Source organism: Dioscorea cayenensis, chromosome 18, assembly GCF_009730915.1.
Source record: "Dioscorea cayenensis subsp. rotundata cultivar TDr96_F1 chromosome 18, TDr96_F1_v2_PseudoChromosome.rev07_lg8_w22 25.fasta, whole genome shotgun sequence".
In the NCBI taxonomy this organism is placed as follows: Eukaryota; Viridiplantae; Streptophyta; class Magnoliopsida; order Dioscoreales; family Dioscoreaceae; genus Dioscorea; species Dioscorea cayenensis.
In genome coordinates, this window is record NC_052488.1 from 19,946,291 (window position 1) to 19,969,419 (window position 23,129).

At 34.2% G+C, this 23,129-nt stretch overlaps 3 protein-coding genes and 1 non-coding gene across 7 annotated transcripts; 1 reads left to right on the forward strand and 3 right to left on the reverse strand.

Annotated features, from left to right (window-relative positions):
- Positions 1-8,461: 8,461 nt before the first annotated feature.
- Positions 8,462-8,548, reverse strand: LOC120283202. The gene has a single exon (XR_005543197.1). It is a non-coding gene; the product is annotated as a small nucleolar RNA snoR114 (small nucleolar RNA).
- Positions 8,549-11,055: 2,507 nt separating this feature from the next.
- On the reverse strand, positions 11,056-11,725 carry LOC120281756 (heavy metal-associated isoprenylated plant protein 23-like). Its single transcript, XM_039288455.1, has 2 exons — positions 11,563-11,725; positions 11,056-11,478 (listed from the first exon to the last, which is right to left on the reverse strand). Exons 1-2 carry the CDS (start codon positions 11,723-11,725, stop codon positions 11,180-11,182), a joined length of 462 nt encoding a protein of 153 aa, XP_039144389.1. The 3' UTR covers positions 11,056-11,179.
- Positions 11,726-13,413: 1,688 nt separating this feature from the next.
- Positions 13,414-17,835, reverse strand: LOC120281658 (50S ribosomal protein L7/L12-like). 4 transcript variants are annotated; one of them, XR_005542753.1, is made up of 3 exons: positions 17,272-17,834; positions 14,336-14,391; positions 13,414-13,576 (listed from the first exon to the last, which is right to left on the reverse strand). XR_005542753.1 is itself a non-coding variant. In XM_039288351.1 (2 exons), the coding sequence occupies exon 1, from the start codon at positions 17,785-17,787 to the stop codon at positions 17,278-17,280; it is 510 nt and encodes a 169-aa protein (XP_039144285.1). In that variant the 5' UTR covers positions 17,788-17,834; the 3' UTR covers positions 13,417-13,576; positions 17,272-17,277. The 4 variants fall into 4 exon arrangements, 3 of the variants coding, with proteins under 3 accessions (XP_039144285.1, XP_039144283.1, XP_039144284.1); XM_039288351.1 differs by lacking the exon at positions 14,336-14,391 and having other exon boundaries at positions 13,417-13,576; XM_039288349.1 differs by lacking the exon at positions 13,414-13,576 and having other exon boundaries at positions 14,223-14,391.
- A 187-nt stretch (positions 17,836-18,022) lies between these two features.
- On the forward strand, positions 18,023-22,957 carry LOC120281657 (apoptotic chromatin condensation inducer in the nucleus-like). The gene is made up of 6 exons (XM_039288348.1): positions 18,023-18,345; positions 18,501-18,568; positions 18,930-20,175; positions 20,949-21,137; positions 21,225-21,376; positions 22,084-22,957. The coding sequence occupies exons 3-6, from the start codon at positions 18,942-18,944 to the stop codon at positions 22,549-22,551; spliced, it is 2,043 nt and encodes a 680-aa protein (XP_039144282.1). The 5' UTR covers positions 18,023-18,345; positions 18,501-18,568; positions 18,930-18,941; the 3' UTR covers positions 22,552-22,957.
- The last annotated feature ends 172 nt before the right edge of the window (positions 22,958-23,129 follow it).

Sequence of the window (23,129 nt, forward strand, 5' to 3'; positions counted from 1 at the left end):
TGAGTAAACCCAATAAAACCCAATAAATAGCCTTTGAGTAAACAAATGCAGTGATAAATACTTAATACCAAGGTTGTCAGACCTGGCCCGTGTATTGACCTGGCTAAGTCCAGGGGGTCGATGGGTTCAACCGGGTCGAACCGGGGTCAATAATAAAATATTAAAAAATTACAATAATAAAAAATAATGATAAAAAATAATATAACTTATATTTTAATAATTAAAAAACACAATTAATTTAATATGAGATTTAAAATTTAAATTATATATATATTATTTTTAAAAATATCTAAAAGATAATTTTAATATTTAAAATTTTAGTTTTATTATATATTATCATTTATCATTGGTTTTTAAAAAATATAAAACATTAAAAATATAAAAACATATAAAACATTAATATATATATATATATATCCTTAGGGTTACATTGAAACTCACAGAAAACATAATAATAATAATAAGTTAATAACAGTTCGTCTTCAGCCACCCTCTTTCCCTAGTTTCTCTCTCTCAGCCGCCCCTCTCTCTCTGGTCTTCTCCACTTCCTCTCTCTCTCTCTCTCAGCCCCTCTCTCCCTCTCTTCTCCCTAGCTTCCTTTCTCTCTCACACACAACCGCCCTCTGAGTCTCTCTTGTCTTCTCCTTGCCTCTCTTTTGTGTTTTTTTTCACGAAATTTTTCCAGCTGCTAACCCAGCCGGGTCCACCTGTTTCCTGGTCAACCGGCCGGATCACCCTCCTTTTGAGGCGAGTTAATGGGTATGACCGGACCGGCCTCATGGCCAGTTCCCGGTTTTTTCGGTTGAACCGGTCGGGCCGGTCCGGGTTTAACAACCTGGCTTAATACTAGCATGCCACCTTTTTAAAACATGTATAACTCAAAACCCATATTCTAAAATTACATTTTGGGCCTGCCTTAAACCATCCCAAACTAGCCATGGCTGCGATGTAGTTTCGAGTCTGTCAAGGTCTTATTTTACATTTTAAAATAAAATAAGATCCGCATAAGCATTTGCCTGAGATTTCCTGTGAAGCATATTGACTTAGAATCAAGAGGTGTCCTTCCTATCCATTAGGGTGTTTTCACGCCACCCCAAAATAAAAGCAATTCTTTTCATATTAAAGCTATAAGCAAATTTAATACCAAATGTAGTTTTAAATATGGAAACCATCCCATTTCTATCATCAAAATATATACCAATAGCTTTAAATAGTCTTCTAAACTCTTGAAATACATTGAGCATATCTTTATAATTATTATTATATCACATTAAAAATACATATGATCTTTGCCATATGAATCCATATTTTAGAATGACAAGCAACCCATTTCCATCTTGACAATAGCCCAAATAGAAAAATCATTTCATTTTACAATTCAAAATCAATACCATCGATCAGCTTTATAAATCCTTTCTCAAGCGAGATAACAAAACTTTGAAATCATCAAAAATCCACCTAAAGAGCTTTGAGCACACCCAAAATACATGCAATTTCTGAAATACATTTTTAACAAGTTAAAATAAGTTATAAGCGAAAGATACAATCTTATATATATATATATATATATGTGAGTGTCTAAAGCACCATACAATCAAGAGTGAGATCACATAGTATATAAACTTCTATAGGTTTAAAACATTTATAAAAAGAATCCGATCCATTTTAGACTATTTAAATAAATTAGAAATCCCACTCATAACACTTGCAACTCAGGGATTTGAGTTTCCTCTAAACTCCGCCACACCCTTACGGTTGCTCGAGGTTTCACCACCTATACCACAAACATTCAAACAAAAGAAAGAAGAAAGTCAAGCTTCAGCTAAATAAACCTCAAATCATGCATTCAAGGCCGCAAATGGCATACATGATAGGTCCAAAGTAAATATCATCCATCCTAGCCCACATGAAGAAAACTAGAATTTGCTATCAAACACCTCACTGGTATTACGGTAACCCATGATTTTACTACAGTAATTCCGCCTGAAATATAGGGTAATGAAAATTACACCCATTTCTCTACAAATTTTTGGAGAAGAACAAGAATAATAAACTTCTAAATCATTTGAGCTATTAAGAATACCCAAATCTCCCATTCAAATCCCAACGAATGAAACCCTAAAAAATAGGTTTCATCCATGAAGATATATAGGCAAAATTCAATTTGAAACAATGGATACACATCAAAGAATGACAATACATCATCAAACCCATTCAAAGGAAATTCAAAAAGCTAAAAGGATTTTGTGCTATTCAAAGAACTTCAAAGAATTAGAAGAAGAGAAGAAACCCCTCTTGCCTAATGGATTTCGCCAAGTAGAAAAAACTTTTAATCTTAACCTTGATTTGGAGAAGAACGAAGGTAAAAGATAGAGAAGAAGATGAAGGAAAGGTTGGGAGAGAGGAGCGGATGAGAATGAAGGGGAGTGGATTTAATAAAACTTAGCCATTGTTGGGTTGGGGGTTTTTGGGGGTGTATGTGGGGTGGGGGAGGGTACTACTTGTTTGGTTGGGAGAATGGGGGAAGTGGGGAGGAGTACTTCACCCTTAGGGCTTGCTTGGGGTGAAGGATTGAGAGGGGTTTTGGAGTGTTTATGAGGTAAAGGTTCTCTTAACCTTGTTTGGGGAGAAGGGTTGGGGGGAGGAGCAAGGGTTTAGAAGAAGGGAGTGCGGGGTTGAAAACGCCCTATTTTTCTCCACTTCTCAACCCTTTAAATCGGAAGGTTAAAGAGAGTTGATATTTTATTGGGCAATTTTACTCGTTATAATTGCCTAATGACAGTTGATATTCTTTACCAATTTGTCAATTACAAAGGGGTAAAATGAAAAAGAACCCTTAAAACTGTTGAATATTGTTAGATTTGATAAATTTAATTAAAAAGATATATCTCTTTTATTTTGAATTGGATAAACTTAGATTTATTTTTTTGGTTTAAATTTTAATTTGTATCTCTTAACTTTAATTTATGACATACCACGTAATTTTAATCAATCAAATATAATTAAAAATATATATATTTTTTATTTTTTTTATTATATATAACATTGGCTCAAGGGATATTTTAGTAACATTAGTATTTACCCTTCCCTTCCCTTCCATTCTCTTACATTACCCTCAAACCAAACACAAAAAATATGATAACTTACCCTTACTTTACTTTTACTCCAAAGTTCAACTCTCCATTTTCCTTCCATTCCCTTCCTTTACTTTACTTTATAAACCCTCCTATACTCCATCCAAGCAAAGCCCACTCACTCCTCATATGTCACTCTCCCAAATTTGGGTCCTTTGGTGGAGTGGCATTATTTTCTATTTAAAAAAAAACTGGGGACAAAAAAAATAAATAACATTAACCTATTCGAAGAAAGACTAATATATCTTAATAACTTCTAGAAGTTATAAATTTATTAAGGTTAATATAATTAATATTAATTAATATTAGTAGTTGAAGTTATAAATATATTAGGTTTAATATAATTAAAATTAATTAAAATTAAATTAATAGTAATAGCATATTTCATGTAATGGTTTAATAATATAAAAGTAAAAATAAGTTTGTCCAAAATAATATAATAAAAGTGCAATTTGGTCAAATGCACATTACACCATTCTCACCTTCTTTCTAACAAAAAATTAAAAATTAAAAATACTCTCCCTCACTCCTCCATTGAACCAAACATAATATTTTTTTCAAACCCTCCATCCTCTTCTCCCTCTCACTTCCCTCTCCTCCTCCTCCTCCTCCTCCTCCCCCTTGAACCAAAGAAAGCCTTAAAAAAAGTTGGCAAATTACCATTTAGTCCTTCTATAAGAAAATTTCAAGAAAAAATGCATTTTTAACGAAATGGGAGTACTTCCATGCTACCTTAATCTCAAATAAAAATACAAGGGATCATGGCAAAAAAATTACCCATGAGTCAATCCAAACATGGTTCAAAAATACTAGGTTGATGATAGAATAAAAAAGAAAAAAATTTCTATGTGACATCAACACACCTAACCCTAGTTCCCGCTGGAGCCAAATATCATAGGTACACCAATTCAATTTGCAATATATCCATGATCTCCAACTTCAGGTCCTTCAAAATACCCATAACCTTATACCACTTTGAGGCCCTCAATTCCCAATGTATGTCTCATCTTATATCCCAAGTATTTTTTTTTTAAAAAAATTATGTAATTTTGCTTTTTCTTTAAGTTAATTTGATATTTATGTTAAGAATCGGGTTCTTGAATTTAATTTATAGCATAAAAGGAGAGGAAAGGAAGGAAGGAGAGTGAGTAGAGGAGGTGGTTCCATGAACGGTGAAAAGAGAAAAGGAGCTATTGAGGGAGCCCTGGAAAGACACTACTAACAGTGTCAACTCTAGTTGGGGCTAGCTCGCCTAGACACAAAAAACTTGTCTGTGTTGAGAGCAAGTCAACCCAGCTCCAATGAGCTCTTATATGGTTAGGTTAGTAAAAATGTAATTTTATAAAAAAAATAATTAATTTTTAAGAAATTGAATTACTAGGGACTAATTTAGAAGTTTACTTTTCCAAACCCTTAAGTGATCAAATGCAACTTTCATGGGGATTTTGAAGTCCTTATATCTTAGTAATATGGCAACAAATTCAAGAGAAATGATATTCATGCCAATCTAATAGACCAAATGGCGTGGATGCCACGTTGGCATCCAAATCATTAAAGTTCTCTCTCCTGATTAGGTCGCTTAAAATAAAACCCATAAATTTAAAAAAAAATAATAGAAGTTATCTCCCTCCCTCAAAATCCACCTCACGTTCCGGTGAGGTCTTCTCCATTTTTTTTTGGTACTTTGATTTAATTTAGGAATTAGGACTTCATGGATAATGATGGAAATGAAGGTTCCACTGAGCAAGTTGGTCATGGTTTCAACTTCATCTCCATTCATGGTACATGGCTCTTCAAAGCAAGGTTCTTGTGAATCCGGCCTTCAAGACCTTCAATAACGGAGGTATGGAGTGGCCTCGTCAAGTTTTAGGGCTTTAAATTAATCTTATTATGAAGTGATTTGCTTCAAGATAGAAGGGATTCCAAAGGAGAGGAAGAGAATTCTTTTCTCAATTAAGGGTTTTTATTTTAAGGTAATTAATTATGGGAGACTTAATGATGTGGCTGTCACATTGGCATTCACATCATTTAGACTGTGAGTTCAGCTTGGGAGTTAGGATAAAAATTGTGAGCTCTTACAAGATTGTAACTCTATATAGAGATTTGGTACCAGTTTGTTATTTCTAATAATATTCACAAATTTTAAATTTTTTTTTCTAGTTTTTCATCTTATGAGGATGCACATTTTTCCTATTCATCCTCAATTTTCCTATTCAAAACTTGCTTATGTGCTTGCTGTTGTTGTTAATACTTAAAATTTGGAACATTTTTAATTAATTAGTTAATTTTGAGAAACTCATTTTTCTTGATAATTACTTGTATAATCACCCTCTTTCTTGATTCCATGTTCACTGTTATGTTTTATTATGTTTTTTTAACTAATTGTTGGTATTATATATAGTGCCATTAAGAATAGGAAGTTTTTTTTTTCTTTAATTCTTCACCTTATGAGGATGCCTATGACCCTCCAATTGATTCTAATTTTAAATTATTTATTTTGAATTAGCTACTCTAATTTCAAATCATCAGTAGACGAATTAGACTCTTTCCTGCCAATAGCTTTTTAGCATATTGGTATATGGTCTTTTTTACGTAAGGTGTTTGTTTATAAAAGGACTCAAAATCGAATATCAAAGTTCACACAAAATAAGAGTACAAATGCTCGACATGCCTTCTTGGTCTATTAATACCAAATCTCTTGTATACGGTGTATGTTGCTACGATGACCCAAAATCAAACCTCAAGGCCCACATAAAGTCAGAGCATAAGTGCTTGTTAAGCTTATTACATACATATGCATATTTTTGACTTTCTTAAATAGTGAGTGCTTGTTGCCTATTTATTAAAAAAAATAAAATTCTTTTCATCCCCTACTGATCTTAATCTGTGATAGGTAAGAATTTAGACATCTAATTTGATTTTTTTTTTTTTTTAAATGTCTCACAATAGATTCTAAAGAGATTATAAAAGCAACTATCAACAAAATAAGTATTCTCAAAAGGAAAAACAAAACACATTAAAAAAAATATTCAAATTCTTGCATATTGACACCATAGCAAGCAATTAGTAAAACAACATGAAGATTTTCAAAAGGAAAAAAAAACAAAAACAAAAACAAAAAAACAAAACAAAACAAAATAAAACAAAAACAAAAACAAGGGTAAATTGATGAAACTTGATGGAAATAATCCCTATAAAAACATGAATCTTCTTGTTAAAATTATTTGAGAATAAGAAAAGATAATGAAAGAGTACCTGTATTGGATCTTGTGGCTCTGCTTCAAGATCACACCAAAACTTATATAGGGATAATTATAAATTTTTCCATCATTGATATGATAATTTTGCTCTCAGATATTCTACATATTTTTATTTCAACCAACACATCTAGATTAGATGATTATGACATAATCTAAAATTTAAAAAACTATAACTCATTTAAATCAAATATAGCAATGCATACATAATTATAAATCGATTCATCTACACCATGCAGTCCATGTCTTGACAAAAAAAAAATGTTAAAAATTCTTGAATATCAACAGGGAAATCGAAAGACATTCTGGTTTCTCCACAAATGAATTGAAACTTAACAGATAATTCAAAATGGGGAAAAAAGGAAAAGAAAAAGGAAAAAAAGGTTTGTAGAGAAATTACAAGTGAACTTATAAATATTCAATATTTCAAGGGGATATTTAGAAAAATTTTCTATTATAGCCCCCATAATTCCCTGTTTCTCTCACCTAAAAATTGGCAAATAATGACAGTGATGCATATATATATATATATATATGAACTCTAATTTAAAAAAATATATATATTAAAACAAACAAAGTATGTGTTGATGTATGTGTGTGTTTTCTTTTAATTTTTTATTATTTAATTTCCATTTATTAATTTAATAATAAATTTTAAATATCATCCAGCACCTATTGACCTAATAACACTTGATCCCAGAGTAGAATATTTATTTTATGAATGATTGAACATAAAATCCATTCAAAATGAGAGCACATGCATTGAGGTATTAATTTTATTTGTTTACATCCTTGATAACCCTTAAATAAAAGCGTCTATTCATTAAAAAAAATTAATAATTTTATTGAATTTTAAAAACATATGTCCTACAACTCAGAATGTATAATTTATAAATAAATTATTTAATAAAATTTTAAAATTATTTACAAATATTAAAAATTATAAAATATACCTTGCTTTACATATTTGGGTTATTATTACTTTAAATATGAAGTATGAATAAAAATAACCACTACTTAGGTCTTGCTTTTGTGCATTTCTCAAAAAGTATTTTTAAATTTAGTAGAAGTGCTTTTGAAAAAGGATTTCTCCACAGTAAGCTGCAAGACTTTTTATATTTTCATGCGTCAGATACTTTTTCCAGGCCAGGTTCGTGGGAAAGACAAGCTCTAAAATTGCCAGACATCGACCTGATGCATCGCATTACAGAGCCCAGTGAGCATCAAGAACCAAACCAAGTTACCACTTCGAACTCGCAGGAGACACATCCTCCCATAGACACCCGATATAATGATCGCCACAAGATACAGATCAGCTGACTATATGCGCTGACGTTAGCAAGATCAGCCGACCAGCTCGACTATGGTCACCTATTCATTATCTCAAGCAACATACCACCACACTAGTAGCGCTTGTTTGATGAGCTGAAACCCGTGTTGTTTTATGTTAAAGCACATCAATACTAAACAATCGAATCCGTATGCAACTTTTTTTGAATCTGAATCCGTATGCAACTTTCTGAATCTTTTTCAATCATTGTCAATCCGTATGCTTAACTTATAAAAACACTTCCCGGCTTTTCCAAAAGCTCATCCAAAATGTCTCTGTGTAGTGAGTAGACAGATTTATCGAATAACGAAAATGTACCCATCAGTCGAATCTGGTCTGTGAATACCCAGTTATAACACGCTAGCATATATCAGTAGTCATCCGATATATATATATACTCGCAGCAGTGACTGCTTATTCATCGCTGATGGGTCCCCATGAGGACGCTGTTTTTCTCCCCGCAGGTTGCTACAGGCGTAGATTTATTAACTTGGGCTCGGCTTCTGAAATACCTTTTCGAAAGCGTATAACGATGAAATCTAATCGCACCACGCGACGTCCCCACTCAAGCTGTAATAAATCTTTATAGAGTCATTAAACTACCGTAATTAATGCACTACCGTACATGTCATCTTTTTATGGGGCGACGCTTGTCATTTTTATATATAATAAGAGTATGAATAAATCATTTTGAGAAGGGAAAAGACCCAAACCAAGAAAATCATTTATTTAAAAACAAAGAGCTCAGATATACAAGTTTCATCTGAAATTCAGATGAACGTGATGAAATTCAATCCATCAACTAACTCCATAATTCTTCATCGCTCTAATCATATTTAAATATCATGGGGTGAGAGATGCTCGAACCCACGACCCTAGGGATTACCATCTTTGCCATGACACTGCGCTAGCCAACCACGCGCTACCACTTGATGTTGTGACTTTGTTTTCGTTAAATTTAATTTATAGGAAGTACTCATAAGTCCAAAAAAAAATTTTACATTTGGATGTGGGGGCTTAAAAGAGTAAACTATGTTTTAGGACACTTAAAATTTTTTTTTTAAAAGGATAGATAAATCATTTCTATTAAAGCCCATTTCAAAAATTCTCAGGATTATTTAGGCATGATATGATATTAATTAATTTTTAATACAAATATATTTTTACTCTTGTAATTTTTTTAATTCTTTACTTCATCCTGGTATTATGATTGTGTTTACCTTACAATCGCTTTGGCAGGCACCTTCGCCATCTCCCTAGCCTAGTGAACATCGCCTAACGGAGTTTTAAACTTCAACGATCTCCTTCACCGTCATCCTCACCACCATTTCACGCACGCTCTAGATTCTCCAAATCATCCTGCACCATGCACCTTCTCATAAGAGGAGGCTTGTACTTCTGTTGCCAATTATATCTCTTTACTAGAGGCATCACCCCCAAAACCTCAAATTACTTTAACATTATCTTTCCCAAAACAATAAATAAATAAATAAATAAAAAATGAATAACTAATCTTCAATCAAACACCTCGATAATATCTAAACTACCAATTCACTCAAAGTTAATGAAAATACAAGAGATATATCACTTTAACGTTCCCTTTCCAAAAAAAAAACTAATCTTCAATCAAACATCTCAATGATATCTAAACTACCAATTCACCCAAAGTTAATGTAAATACAAAAGATATAAAGAGAGAGAGAGAGAGATGTAGCACGGAGAGACTAAGATCAAAAGGGAAATACAGAACGATGTAGATAAAAAAATGCAAAATTGTAAGTTAAAAAAATGGGACTTATATACCAAGGTTCTAGGTCCTATTTAGTTCTTTGAAACAATGCAAAGCCCATTAAATAAATTTTCTATAATTTATTATAAACTATTTTTATATATACTAAAGTTTAATATTATAACCTACATTTGAAGCATATATATATATATGTGTGTGTGCGCGCGCGCGTGTGTATTTCGATGTATTTGAGCTGTCTTTTTTTAAAGTACACTAGAATGACAACTGATTGATGAATAGTGAGATTTAATTATTTTTTAAAAATACTAATACTAATATATACCTAAAATTAGTCGAATAAATAAAAAATAATCTTAAATTATTAGTTTTAACTAATGTTAAGTAAGTGGAAATATGATCACCTTATATAAAAATTTTCTTAAGCGAAAACAAATTTTTAATCTAACAATTATTAAAAAGACATAACAATTGGCAGCTTGTGGCTGGTTGTGAAACATGCACACCAAAATAATCTACACATTAATGTCATAAAACAAGGTCTCTTTCCTTGACAATGATTTTATTAGGTATCATTTGCAATCGTGGCACCTTCAATTACATCATGTGATTAGGTTTATTGATAAATTTGTTTAATTCAATTTTACTAAAATTAAACAAACATTATACCGTGAATGATGTAATTCCCTAACAATCTTTTTTAAATTCATAGTTAAATTATAACATTTTCATCCATTCACTATTTTAATTCAGTTATATCAGTTTTCATAAATCTTAATTCTAAACTCTCAAGAATTCTAATTCTAAATTTTGAAAAAGAGCATCCTAAATCCTAATTCTAAACTCTCAAGAATCCTAATTTTAAATCTAAAAAAAACTGACATTACTCATTTATATAAAAAAAATTAATAGTAAAAATATATAAAAAAAATAAAAGTACTTAATTATATATTTATTAAATCTTGCGTCATATTAAAAATAGTAAAAAAAACAAAAAGAGCTTGCAAACCCCACTCCCCTAACAAAATTTAAATTGTCATGTACTCCATAATTTATTTATATTATGATTAAAATATTTTATTTTTTTATGTGAGAAATTAAGAATTTGACTCTATCTGTAATGAGGCTAATGACTTATCAGTATTATAAAATATCAATATTAAAAAATTTAGTGACTTATCCGTATTATAAAATATAAATATAAAAAAAAACTTAGTTTATTTTGATGGAGATGAGTAGAAAAAATAAATAAATAAATAAATGGGGCAGTTTTGTAATTCACCCCTTACTGATATTTCTGAACAAGTGAGTAAAAGCTTCCATGAAAGCTCATGGCACAAAACATTCATTGTTCATTATTGAATCATTGACAGTAAAAATCTGGTAAAAAGAAAAACTGAAAACCAGACCTCTACAAATCATCTTTCCCTTTCATAAAAAGAAAGGGCGAAAAATCCAAACTTTTCATCATAAAAATTTGAAATAAATTCCAAGAGGAACTTTCATCTGGAACTTTCATCCTAACCTACCAAAATAATTTAATACCATTAATTCATATCTGAACATCTCCATACTTCACAAGCAAAAAAAAGCAAAGAAGGCCAAAGTAGATAGCAAGCAGCTTTCATACAACCACCACACAAACAAACATTCATATCTTCATCTCTTCAAACAAAGATCATACCAAAACATAAGAAACCAGAAAAAAAGATCACATAATAGAACAAGAGTTTGGATTCTCATCACTGAACATGTTGGTCATCTGATCTTCCTGTCTAACAGGTTGGTTAGAAGCATTCACAACCTCAACATTTCTCACAAAACCAGGAGGAGCCTTCTTATCATAAGCTTGAGCAGCATAAGGTTGTGTGACAAGACCATAAGGAACATAAGGCCAAATCTCTGCTTTCTTTCCTGTTGATTGAGCCTTCTTCAACACCTTGTTTGGTTCCACAAATCCAACCACAGTCACCTTCTGTTGTTTCCTGTTTATGTCCACCTTTTGTACTCCTGATAAACAGCAAAAACTAGTACTTGAGATTCTTGAAAAATTAATAGAACAAATAAAGATTAATAATATATATATATATATACCTTTCATGGAGCTTAGAGCCTTCTTGACTTTGAGTTCACAACCTTCACAATCCATCCTGACTTTGAGCTCAACAGTGTTGAGTTGTTTCTTCTTTTTCTTGTGATTGTGGTGAGCACAGCCTAACATGTCTGAGAGATACTCTAGAGTTCCTCCAATTCCCATGGTTGTGAAAGAGTGTTGATGGAAATAGGAAACTTATGGAACTTGGGTGCTGTTTATATAGGGGAAGAAAAGAAAAGAGAGAAGGAGAAGGAGAGGAACATGGTGGGGTAGAGTGGGGATGGTGATTGTGTGTGACAGTGGTGAAACTCAACTTTTAAGCACACACTTGAGAGGAGAAGAAGGGAAGGAGTGAGTGAGTAGTTATTACTTATTAGTAGTGTGGAAGAGTGGAATGAGATGACAAATGGGGATGTGACATGTCTCATTTTGGTTTTACAAGGGAAGATGGTGGTGGTGATGGTGGTGGTGGTGGTGGTGGCTTTTGAGTGTTTTTCATTGATCACAATATCATTATCTTCATTGAAGGTTGTCATTGAGGGTTTCCACTGTACTTATGCATTGTGTTTTTATTTTTTTTTATTTTTTTTTTATTTTTTTATTTTTTAGGTGTGTGTTTTGATTTTTTGGTTTTTGGTGAGTATCATGGATTGGTGTGCTGGTTTTGGTTTGTCTTGTGTTGTGTTTATGATAAGGTTGGAGAATTGGGAAGGATGGAGAGAAGTATGATGTTTATTTATTTATTTATTTATTTAAGGGATTTTATTTAATTATTTTTTATTTTTTTATAAATATGAACATGTTACAATCTCAAGTAAAATTGAACTCTGGATCACTTTGAAAAGAAATGAGTTATCACTGTTTTACTTGTAAAGATGATCTTTATTTAATTATTATAAAAATATTATGTGATTGTTTGATGTTAAATAGAACAATTCATTTTTTTATTAAAGAACTTGCAACATGGAAGGGTTTTATATAGAATTGAATACTTTGTTCTTGAGGTTAAATAAATAATTTGAGATATTAGAAATATAATAATCATTTTCCATACAATTTATATTTAAATTATGCTGAAAATTTGGTGTAAAGATTTTGAAAGTTGTTCAAAATAAGTCATTCTAAATAAAAGCTTTTTCAATAGCAACCAAGTATACAGTGAATTGCCGACATGAGACTCTAATGATACTCTTCATAGATTAGTTATAATTAATCATTTATTACAAGAAATTCACATGTTACTTTAACATATAAATAAGATATAATCACGTTTTACCTTTAATTTTACAAGATATGATTATAAGTAACATTTGTGTTGTACCAAGTTTTAAATATCATTCATTTTCATTACTCACCATCAAATGTGGCCCCTCATTGAAATCCTGCCATAAATAATAAAGATGGGGTTCATGTATTTGACTTTAACTTTAAATCCATGTATATGATCTCATGAAAATAATGTGGTGTGAAGTGTGAACTTAAAGGACCCCATAAAAATAATTATTCATGTGACTTTGGAATTATCTCAAAACTAATCAGAAAAATAATAAACTTTTGTCATCATAGATTTCTCATCACAGGCTTGCAAAATATCATATATTTTTGCTGGAGCATATGACAAACAACTACACAACAAACATGTTCATGTTGTAGTGATCTTTATATAATATATTCAATTAAATCACAAAAATATATATTAAAATAAAAAAAAAGGCAATGAAAAAACTAGCCTTTCATCAAAGTTTTCAATAATTAAAGGAAAAGAATCATACAACCTTCATCATAAGTCTCAAAAAAATCTATACATTTAAGTGAGCTTTTTCCTGTTTGAATTAAGGAAAAAAAAGCAAATACACCGAAAGCTAACCAGAAAATTAACACAAATGGCTTCAAAGAAACAAACAAGTCCAATGTAATACAATTTGATTGAAAGTTTAGAAGGGACCACTGCCAAGCTGTCAATTGAAAGAAATACATCAGACAATGAAGGACCAGCCTTTTCCCACTTCAATCCTGCCCAAAACCAAAAGAGAAAGAATGAAATGAAACAACAAAATACAGTAAAGAGAGGAAGCTTCAATGGGGATAAAGCACAAAGCAGTAACAAAGACATGACACCAAAGATAGAGCTAGTGAGCTACTGAGACCCAATTATTGAATCTAGAATTGAAATAAGTACTACCAATACTGGAATGAAACCATTATAGTGAGGAAGAAGGGAGGGTCCTCAGTTTTTATCAAACCTTTGGCAGTGTACCTGTGGCAACCCTATTCTCTTCTTTGACAATGGAGTAGAAAAGGCTTGAACAAAGTTTATAGAGTAAAAAATATAGGTAGGGAAGCCACATGCTTCTTGTAAGGTGTAAGTATTAAAAGTTATGCTTTTTAGTGTGGGAGGTTGGTGGTAGGACCATTGACATCAATAATGGGCAGAGGGACTACTCAAAAGAAAGGGCATGCAAAACTAGATTCCAAATGGGAGCATAGATTGACAATGACTTATAAAACAGCACAAACAGCATCAGTCATACTAGACAATGTGTTAGAACATGAATGAATAGATTCAAGAGGCAAATGGACACATAAAATTATTGAATAATGAATGAATAAAACAGCATATAGTACCAACTTATCCCAATTATAACTTCAAGACAAATTTGGGAGGTCTCTTGTATTAAAGCCAATATTATAACAGGCATACAATGGATACAAATACAAACTATCCAGGTGTCATTGAAATGGGGAAGTATTACAATGTTTAAGTCAACATACACAATGTGCATCACAAGTTTTTTATCATGAGAAGAAACCTCCAGAGTCCAGAGTATCTGAATATAACACGAAAGGACAATGTTGTCAGAACGAGTGGGCATAAATGAAGACACTTAAACATTAATCAAGCAAATTGGCCTACCTATGATGGAACAGTAGGAAGCACATGTAGTTAACCAAGAATATTATAGAGACTTCTGTCAAGGAAAGTAAAATGCCAGAAACATCAATATAAGGTTAAAGAACAGCAAGCTTTGGACAAACTGGGGAAAAAATATTTTACCCATAGACAAGAATTTACAAGGTCAGATTACCTAGTTATGGAGAAGAATTATTTAGTTATATTTATTAATCATCTCATTCATGGAATTAAAAAGCCATAAGAGTTCCTTGCACAAGCTAATTATCATGTAAAGCTATAATTTTGCATTAAGGCATCATCAAACAGCATAAGCGGTCCTATTCAAAGCTAAAGTACCACACCTGAGCACAACTTTATCTGTTGGAAAATAGCAACCGAATATAGATAGCAAAATTGGGAAACCAGTCAAAGATAAATCACAAATTTTACCCAGTACAGGTGACATCAATGTCTGCACCTATCCCAAAAGTAAAAACAGAAAAATCAGCTTCAATTCATTGGTTGAGTCCCTTTTTCAAGCTGCAAAATTAATCCAATATGATATCATTTTGTTCATTCATTCTCTATTATAGCCCAATCATTCCGTGTATTCTTCATGATTACTTGTCCAACCAACCGGCATTGCACCTAATCACCTTTCCCTAGCCTTCATCATGAGCTCCCCTCCTGTACTCAACGTAGCCATCCTTTCTAGTTGGAACAAAAATGCACATCACTTTTAAACATCCAGAGAACTAGCCTCAGAAATGATGAAAGTTTTTTCTTTTAATTGGCTTTTATTTTATTTTATTTATTTTTAAGGCTAGGGAATTTACATCAACTCACCAAAAAATGGTGGTGGATGCAATGGTAAAACAAGACAGTCCTGATTAGAAAGCTTAGAGCAAAAGGAAAAAGCTGCACCATAGACCATAGTCTAGGCTCATGGGATCAAAGAACCATACTGCCTTCAAAGTTGAGACGGATCTAAACAAATAAGAAGATGGGATTGAAGGGTAAAGATGCAACAAGGCTTTCTATTGCTGATATGATGCACAAACTGTAAGCCAAAAGGATATTTCTGAAATGCATCTCTATGCACGCATGCTTGTCTAGAACATTAGAGATAATAGTCATATGAATATGCTTGTGTTAAAATGAAGATATCAAAACAAAAACACTAACAATTAACATCAGCACCATCAAAGCCATATTGATAAATAACAAGAGAGATTATTGCAAAATATAATTCACAGACATATAGCAATAGGGATTGCAAAAATAACTAGCCAAAACTCAAAACTCACAACTATCTCCATGCTCCAATATCCTACTGTTTTTGAGTCATTTGTTCAACAATCCTTGCCACCATTTCATTTAATTCTCCCACAGCCCAGATATGGACTGCATTACTTGAACCATTAAGAAATAGGCATAGGCAATGTAATATAAGATTGCTAGAACTACATTTGATCTAATTATACAGTGGACCCTACTTGGATCTCAACAATGCAAAACAAAAAGGTTGGTAACCTGATTAAAATAAAATTCAACACAGTATTAAGGACCAAACACACAACTCAAAGTTAATAAGAGAACCAAGCACCTTTGAATAACAGTAATATGCACAGCACATGACAAAGCAGACAGGGAAGCACGTAAATATTGCAATTTTAGATATAATCGTAAAAGAGAGAAACAGCATCCACAATGGTGTTCCCTGTTAGAATGCCCACAATGTACTCTTATGAATAAAAGACAATTGTGGGTACATTAGGGAGGAGGATGTTTTACTTGCAAAAGAAGCCATTTAAACAGCCAATACGTCTAAATCTAAAAATCATGTAGGATAACTTCCATGTTCCAAAATACTATTCAACAATGAGATCTAGCAAACTTGTAACCTCCATGTTCCAAAATAATATTCGACAATGAGATCTAGCAAACTTGTAACTGAAGTTTTTTGCTGAAGGAAACTTGTAACTAAAGTTTCCTAGTGAATTCTCAAACTTTAACTGGACAATAAAGGGCTTGCAAAATTTCCAGGAGCGTGGTTAGAACAATAGATGGCTTGCTAATTGATTATCACAAAATGTCCTTGGGGAACATTAAGGCACATCGATCATAAAATATCATGGAAATATCATGTATAGCGTTTACAGACAAGCACCTTTGGCGGTACCTTTTGAGATGAGAAAAAGAAACAACCAATTGAAAAAAGAAGACAAAACCAACAAACAAGCACTTTGATAGACCAATTTAAAAATGAAAAAAACTATAATGATAGGGTATAAAGGACACAAGCGAGCATGATTAATAGAAGATGATCATGATGGAAATAAAATGTTAGGTAAATAGATAGCTAGCAAGGAAGTAACTTTTGTGAATTACAGCAGCAGAAAGAAGATATTCAGTATAGATAGAGCAGGTCAGAATGTAAGAGATTTGAATACATATATTTAACTAAGATACAACATTATCAACTTCTCCTCCATCTCTCTCCCCTAACAGAAATACCACTACTACTGAAGCTGAAGGCATGAAGCATTGCATTGTTGCTTAGATGCTGATTTATGTACCAGTTGAATATGGTATTCATTGAAACCACATCAAATTCAAAACTTCCAAATATTCATCCAAAGGAAAACCAAACTCAACAATTATAGAGTTACAGTTGTAAAATTGCACAGAACCGCAAAGGTGACAACAATTTCCAAGAAGTGCAAACGATTAGATGAAGATCAAATCCCATGAGAGCAACGAGTAGATAAATAGAGAAAAGAGGAGGGGTGAAAAAAAGAGGTAGCCCTCCTACCTCTCCTCACTCCAGAACAACGGTGGCGCCAACTTCCTTAAGCTTCGCCGCTATCGCCTCGGCCTCCTCCTTCGTCACGCCCTTCTTCACCACTACAGGAGCTTTTTCCACAATCTCTTTCGCCTCCTTCAGGCCCAGATCCGTAAAAGCCCTGACCTCTTTGATCACCTTAATCTTCGCCGCAGCATCAAACTTCTCCAGCTTCACATCGAACGCTGTCTTCTCCTTCACCTCCGTTGCCGCCGCCACCGAATCTGGAGAACCGGCTCCTCCAACCGCCGGCGGGACATCAGTGACAGCACCCCAGCGATCAAGGCCAAGCTTCAGGCGGAAGAGGATGGAGTAGTCCTGCCGCTCGATCTTATTAAGATCTAGGAGCTCATCAGCGATACGATTGAGCTTCTCGGCCCGGTTCTCAGCACCGGAGGAGCCAGCGCCGGAGAGGGAGTAGCGACGAGCGGCGGAGAGGAGGGGGAGAAGGGAGCGGGAGGGAATTTTAATGTTCGCGAGGGGCATTTTGGGCTTTTAAAGATTGAGGTTTTGAGGGGTTTTAGGGCTTTTATTCTGCTGATAAGCAATGATGCACTTTTTCAATTTAATCCTCAAAATAACTGAAATTATATTTAACATATATATACAAGACAGAAAGAATATTCAAGTTATTTACAAATATTTTGAGGGTGAATATGAAAATTACAAACTCGGATATTTTTCTAAATTAAAAACTTTAGAAGGGCATATATGAAAAAAAAAAACCGCATCATCTTCACAAATCCATAGCATTGGTTGTTTTAGACGCCTTTTCGTAACCCTAGAAACAGTTCGTTGTTCCATCCGCCATTGCTTCCTTTTTGCTCGATTTTCTTCACCAATTTTGTTTTTTTTCATGAATAGATCGTCGGCGGTGGTCTGTGGAACTTGGAGATTAATTTCATGGGGATTTTGATGGGATGAGTTCTCGTTGATTTCTTCAGTTGATACTGGTTTCTCTGTTGGCATTAGGGTTTTGGAATCCGGTTTCTTTTGAAGCTTTTTGCAGGATTGGTATCCGGTTTCATGTGACTGATAGAGTTGGTGAGTTCTCTTTTGCCTTAAAGTTTTCCTTTTCCTCGTTTCCCATCTTCTCCTTTCCTTGGCTTCGCTTCAGAAATTTAGGGTTGGAGCGGATCGTTCCTTTTTCTTTTTTTCTTTTTTTCAAGCTGATTGTTGCTTCTTTGTTGTGGAATTAGGATTTGGGGTCTGATTTTCTGGTAAGGTTGAAGTCTCACGGTCGACAGCCCATAAAGTCAATAGCTTGGTAAATTCTTTTGCACTGCATTTTGTTTTGCTACTTGTTGTTACTTCTATTGTTTCTGGATAGTTTCAGTTTTTGTGGATTTAGGGGTTTTCTATCTTACTACTTGTTTGGTTGCTGTTGAATTCTTATAGACATTTCTACTGCCCCTTTTTTATCCCCTTCTGATTTATGCTCTATCTTGATGATTTGGCCATAGTGACATGGACACTAGTGTAGCCTAGTTTATATGAAAGTTTTTTTCTGCTCTTCTCGCTCTTGTTGTGATTTTCTATGATCACTATGCTTTTGGAGAATAACCTGAGTTAGTTTTGCAACTATATTATTATTGTGTTTTGCATGCTAACCTGGGTCAGTTTTTCAGCTAACCAGAAAGATGTCTTCTAAATATCCTGTGCTTGATAACCGACCGATTGATCAATGGAAGGTGACTGAGCTAAAGGAAGAACTACGAAAGCGGGGATATCCACTAAGGGGCTTGAAGGAGGAACTAGTGAGAAGGCTGGATGAAGCTCTTCGCAAGGAGGCAGATGAATCTAAAATGGAAGAAGAGCAACCTGCACAAGAAGAGCAAGCTGAGGAGAGTAATGGTTCTGATCCCCAAGATAATTGTGATAAAGACGAGGTTCAGAAGCCACCTGCACAAGAAGAGCAAGCCGAGGAGAGTAGTGGTTCTGATCCCTTAGGTAACTGTGATAAAGAGGAAGTTCAGAAACCACCTACAGGAGATGATGCCAGAGTCGCTGTGGAAAAGAACTTGAAAACTGATGATGGTGTAACTACCATTGATGTTTGTAACAGTGACAAAGATGTCAATCAGGATGTTCAAACACAAGACAAGGATGAGATCCCTACTGCAAGTTCCACTGGGACGGTTGAGGAGATGTCTGTTAACAATATGCCTATAGAAACTAGCAGCCTGGCGGTCAGTGAAAGTGTAGTTACTCAGGAAGGTTCAAGCGCCCAGGTTACAAGCGACAATAAAATCATGGATTCAGAGCCTCCTCTTGTGGATGTCAAGCTCAGCGCGTCCAAGCAAATCAACCAGGTATCTGAGGTCAGCAATTTAGAGTTTCAAGTAAAGTGTGAATCAATTTCTACTGATTATGTGTCAATTAATGAAAAGAATGAACAAAAGGATAATTTCAATGCTAACAATTTCCCTTTAGAACTAGAAGTTGTTAAGTCAGAGATGGTGCAACCATCATCGGGCAATTGTCCTCCCATTGGTGATTATATGCACCCCAAGGATGGTGATAAAGAGCCTGGTGAGAGCCATGCCTCATTGGAAGACAGAGACATTAAATGTGATACTGAGGTGGTGGTTCTTGACACTAGAAACGATAGTATGGATGAAGGGGCACCAGAAAAATTAAACCTAGATAGAAGTCCTAATGTTAACTCAATGGAAGAGGATGTCCTGGAGAATAAGCATGTTGATTCTCAAAGTATTGGAATGGAAGAGAAAAGTGAACTTAACAAGGTGAATGATAAAGGAGACCAGAGTGCAATTGATGTTGTGGAAGTCAGCTGCACTCTTGATAAAAAGATTATTGCTGCTGATGAAGACATGCAACCTGCACCTGTTGCTGGGAAGAGACAATCAGAAGGTAATCTTTTCTCTTTGCTTGCAGTATTCATTCAATTCCTTGTGAATGTATTGTTTGGAATGTCATATAGTGTAATCTGTCTTCTTTCCTTTAATGTTAAGTTGCTTGAAGTATATGTAGTTGGTTTCATTTTCTTGCTATATTCCTTTTGTTTTGAGAAATATGATTTTTCAAGTGTAGGTTGGAAATGTTACTATGTGCACACGCCTGCACTAGATTTAGATAAGACTAATGTTTTGTTTACCAATTTTTAATGACTATGCCAATACAGTTGTAGTACCTTTCTTCATCCGGCAAGCTATGCATGGTTGACTTTTGGCACTTGCTTTGTCATTAAAACTAATATCTCCAAGTGAAAACTTTGTGGACTGCAGTGCTTAGTTTCCCCTAGGATATTATTAATTCATCTCTTCTTCTCTGAATGACTGAATCTGAATCCAGAATCCTTTTGCCAGGGCCTGGATAAAAAAACTAGCTATTTATTAAAATGATTTAATATCTTGAGGACTATTTCGTAGCTTTATCTGTGGATAATTTTATGATGTTCTCTTTGAGATGTCTTTTTTAAGTGTGTAACATGGTTAATGTTTGGATCCAATATATCATTGTTTCTATTCCAAGTATAAATTTCGTTTGGAATCCCTTGATGCAATCATTTGAAGACATCCTATTTTAATTATTATACAATTTTCTGAATGTGCATGCTTATGGATGGAGCTTTGTTATGCCTTTTCACATTCTTATCCACCAAGTTGTTTGCATAAATCTTGAAGCTGCTGAGGTCAAGGAGCCTGTGAAAAGGCAGCGGCGTTGGAATTCAGAGACTGTCCAAGTGCCCAATATACAAACACCGAACCTTACATCATCCGATACACCAAAGGATGCATCTCAGCCTACTCCTAGGCGTAATTTTACCAGGTCTGACTCAACAATTAGTGGAGGTTCACCAAAAGAGCGTATTGGTAGGTTTTCTTAGATCTAAAAGTACATATATCCTCTATTTTAGAAATTTGAATGTGGTTTAAGCATTTTGCGGATACACATTGCAGTTCCACCTTCACAGAAATCTGCCACAACTTCTCTGCGAATTGATCGCTTTTTGCGTCCCTTCACTCTAAAAGCAGTAAGGGAGCTGCTTTCAAAAACAGGATCAGTCTCTGAATTTTGGATGGACCATATCAAGACACACTGCTATGTGACAGTATGGCTCCTTCTGCTCATTTTAGTTATTTATTTTTTCTTTCCCACTCGTCCAGAAGTGCATCGTGTGGTCAATGCCCACATAGATATCTGTGTGGCCAAAAAATGATACCATTCCTGTCTGAATTAAACAACTCTTACATTTTTATGATCTGCTTGTTTGTTTGACCCTGTGTAGGCTTTGACATGTGAGTTACTGTAGAATTAGGAGCAATTTAAGAATTTACTCCCTCTTCAAACCACATTAATTTTCAGATGCTCAATAATTGTTCAATGGGAGGAATGTTAGTATGCACTTGGTAGATCTCTTAGTCTATTATTTCTATGGAAGTAGAAGAAGTATGTTTTTGTTCGTAGTAAAGATTATTTCTCAATTCTGTTGCTTTTATATTCTAGTGCAATAAAACACCAGACTTGCGCAGCTGTAGAATTATGACATAAATATTCTTATATGTGACATCTGTTAACCAGTCTTTTGCCTAACTGACAGATTAGGTCTCTGGGATTATTGATGATACATTGTACTTGTATAAATTTGATGCTCCCATTTACTTGAAATGGCATATATCAGCATCTTTCAATAAACAATGCATTATTACTTGATTTTTACTATGTTTTGCTTTTTTTTCCCACCCTGCCTCATCTAAAACTTCCATTTTCTGATTTCACATTCGTGATTTACATGTCGTTTATGTTGCTTGGATGTAGTATTCATCAGTAGAAGAGGCCATAGCTACTCGGGATGCTGTCTACAATATCCAGTGGCCTCCAAATGGAGGTCGTTTGCTCGTTGCCGAATTTGTGGATCCTCAAGAAGTGAAGGCACGGGTAGAGGCTCCTGAATCTCCTGTTCCTGTTACACCCAGCCCTGCTATCCCAACAGTTACTCCCTCTCAACAACCTCGACATCCTCAACCTTCTCCACATCAGCATGGTAGGCAGCAGCTACCTTCCCCGCCCACCCTTCCTCCTCCCCCACCTCTATCTAACCCACCACCAGTAAGGGAACAACTTCCACCACCTCCACCACTGCCAAAGAAACCGGAACCACCTGTTGTGACCCTTGATGATTTATTCAGAAAGACTAAAACCACTCCGAGGATCTACTACTTGCCCTTATCTGATGAACAAGTTGCGGCCAAACTTCCAGCGCAGCGCCCCTCCATCAGGGAATAAACAAACAATGTTCTTCACAAGGATGTCTCATTTACATGGTAGCAGCAGCCAGACTAGTCATGGTGTGCTAGTTTTGTGGATGTGATGTGGTAATCAGCTCAGTTTGGCTTGTTTGAGGTTGAAGATGCTTGTGAAACCCATTCCAGTTTTTACCAAGCCTTGATTTCTGGATTCAGTGATGAAATTTGACAGTTATGGATCTTTTGTTCTAATCCAACCAGATAATGTCATCAATGCAGGATCTTATCATAGTTCTATTCATCTGTTGAACCATTTGATCTCCAACAACCCTATTAAGTAACATGCTTTTATTCAGCTTTGCATCATCAATGTTGTCAGTCATATGCTCTGAATCTACTTGTTTTCTTGTCCCATTTTGTTTAAAGTCTCAAGTCATTTTGTCTCAGTGTAGTTTGCTTGTTTGACTCTAGGGGTTGCTAGATGTTTTGCTCCTTTAAGAAGTCTTTGTGTTCCCATTAAATTTTAAGCTCTTTAAATGACTCCTTAGTCTCTAACCAGGTCTTTTATATATATATATATATATATATATTATGGTTATTTTTTGTTGGAGGTAAGCA

Bases quoted from the DNA above. Each gene is read 5' to 3' on its own strand.
- LOC120281756 (XM_039288455.1), bottom strand. From the start codon at position 11,725: ATGGGAATTGGAGGAACTCTAGAGTATCTCTCAGACATGTTAGGCTGT. The intron at 11,479-11,562 runs GTATATATATAT...GCTGTTTATCAG, and splicing joins GGCTCTAAGCTCCATGAAAG to GAGTACAAAAGGTGGACATA.
- LOC120281658 (XM_039288351.1), bottom strand. From the start codon at position 17,787: ATGCCCCTCGCGAACATTAAAATTCCCTCCCGCTCCCTTCTCCCCCTC.
- LOC120281657 (XM_039288348.1), top strand. From the start codon at position 18,942: ATGTCTTCTAAATATCCTGTGCTTGATAACCGACCGATTGATCAATGG. The intron at 20,176-20,948 runs GTAATCTTTTCT...TAAATCTTGAAG, and splicing joins TGGGAAGAGACAATCAGAAG to CTGCTGAGGTCAAGGAGCCT. The intron at 21,377-22,083 runs GTATGGCTCCTT...GCTTGGATGTAG, and splicing joins AGACACACTGCTATGTGACA to TATTCATCAGTAGAAGAGGC.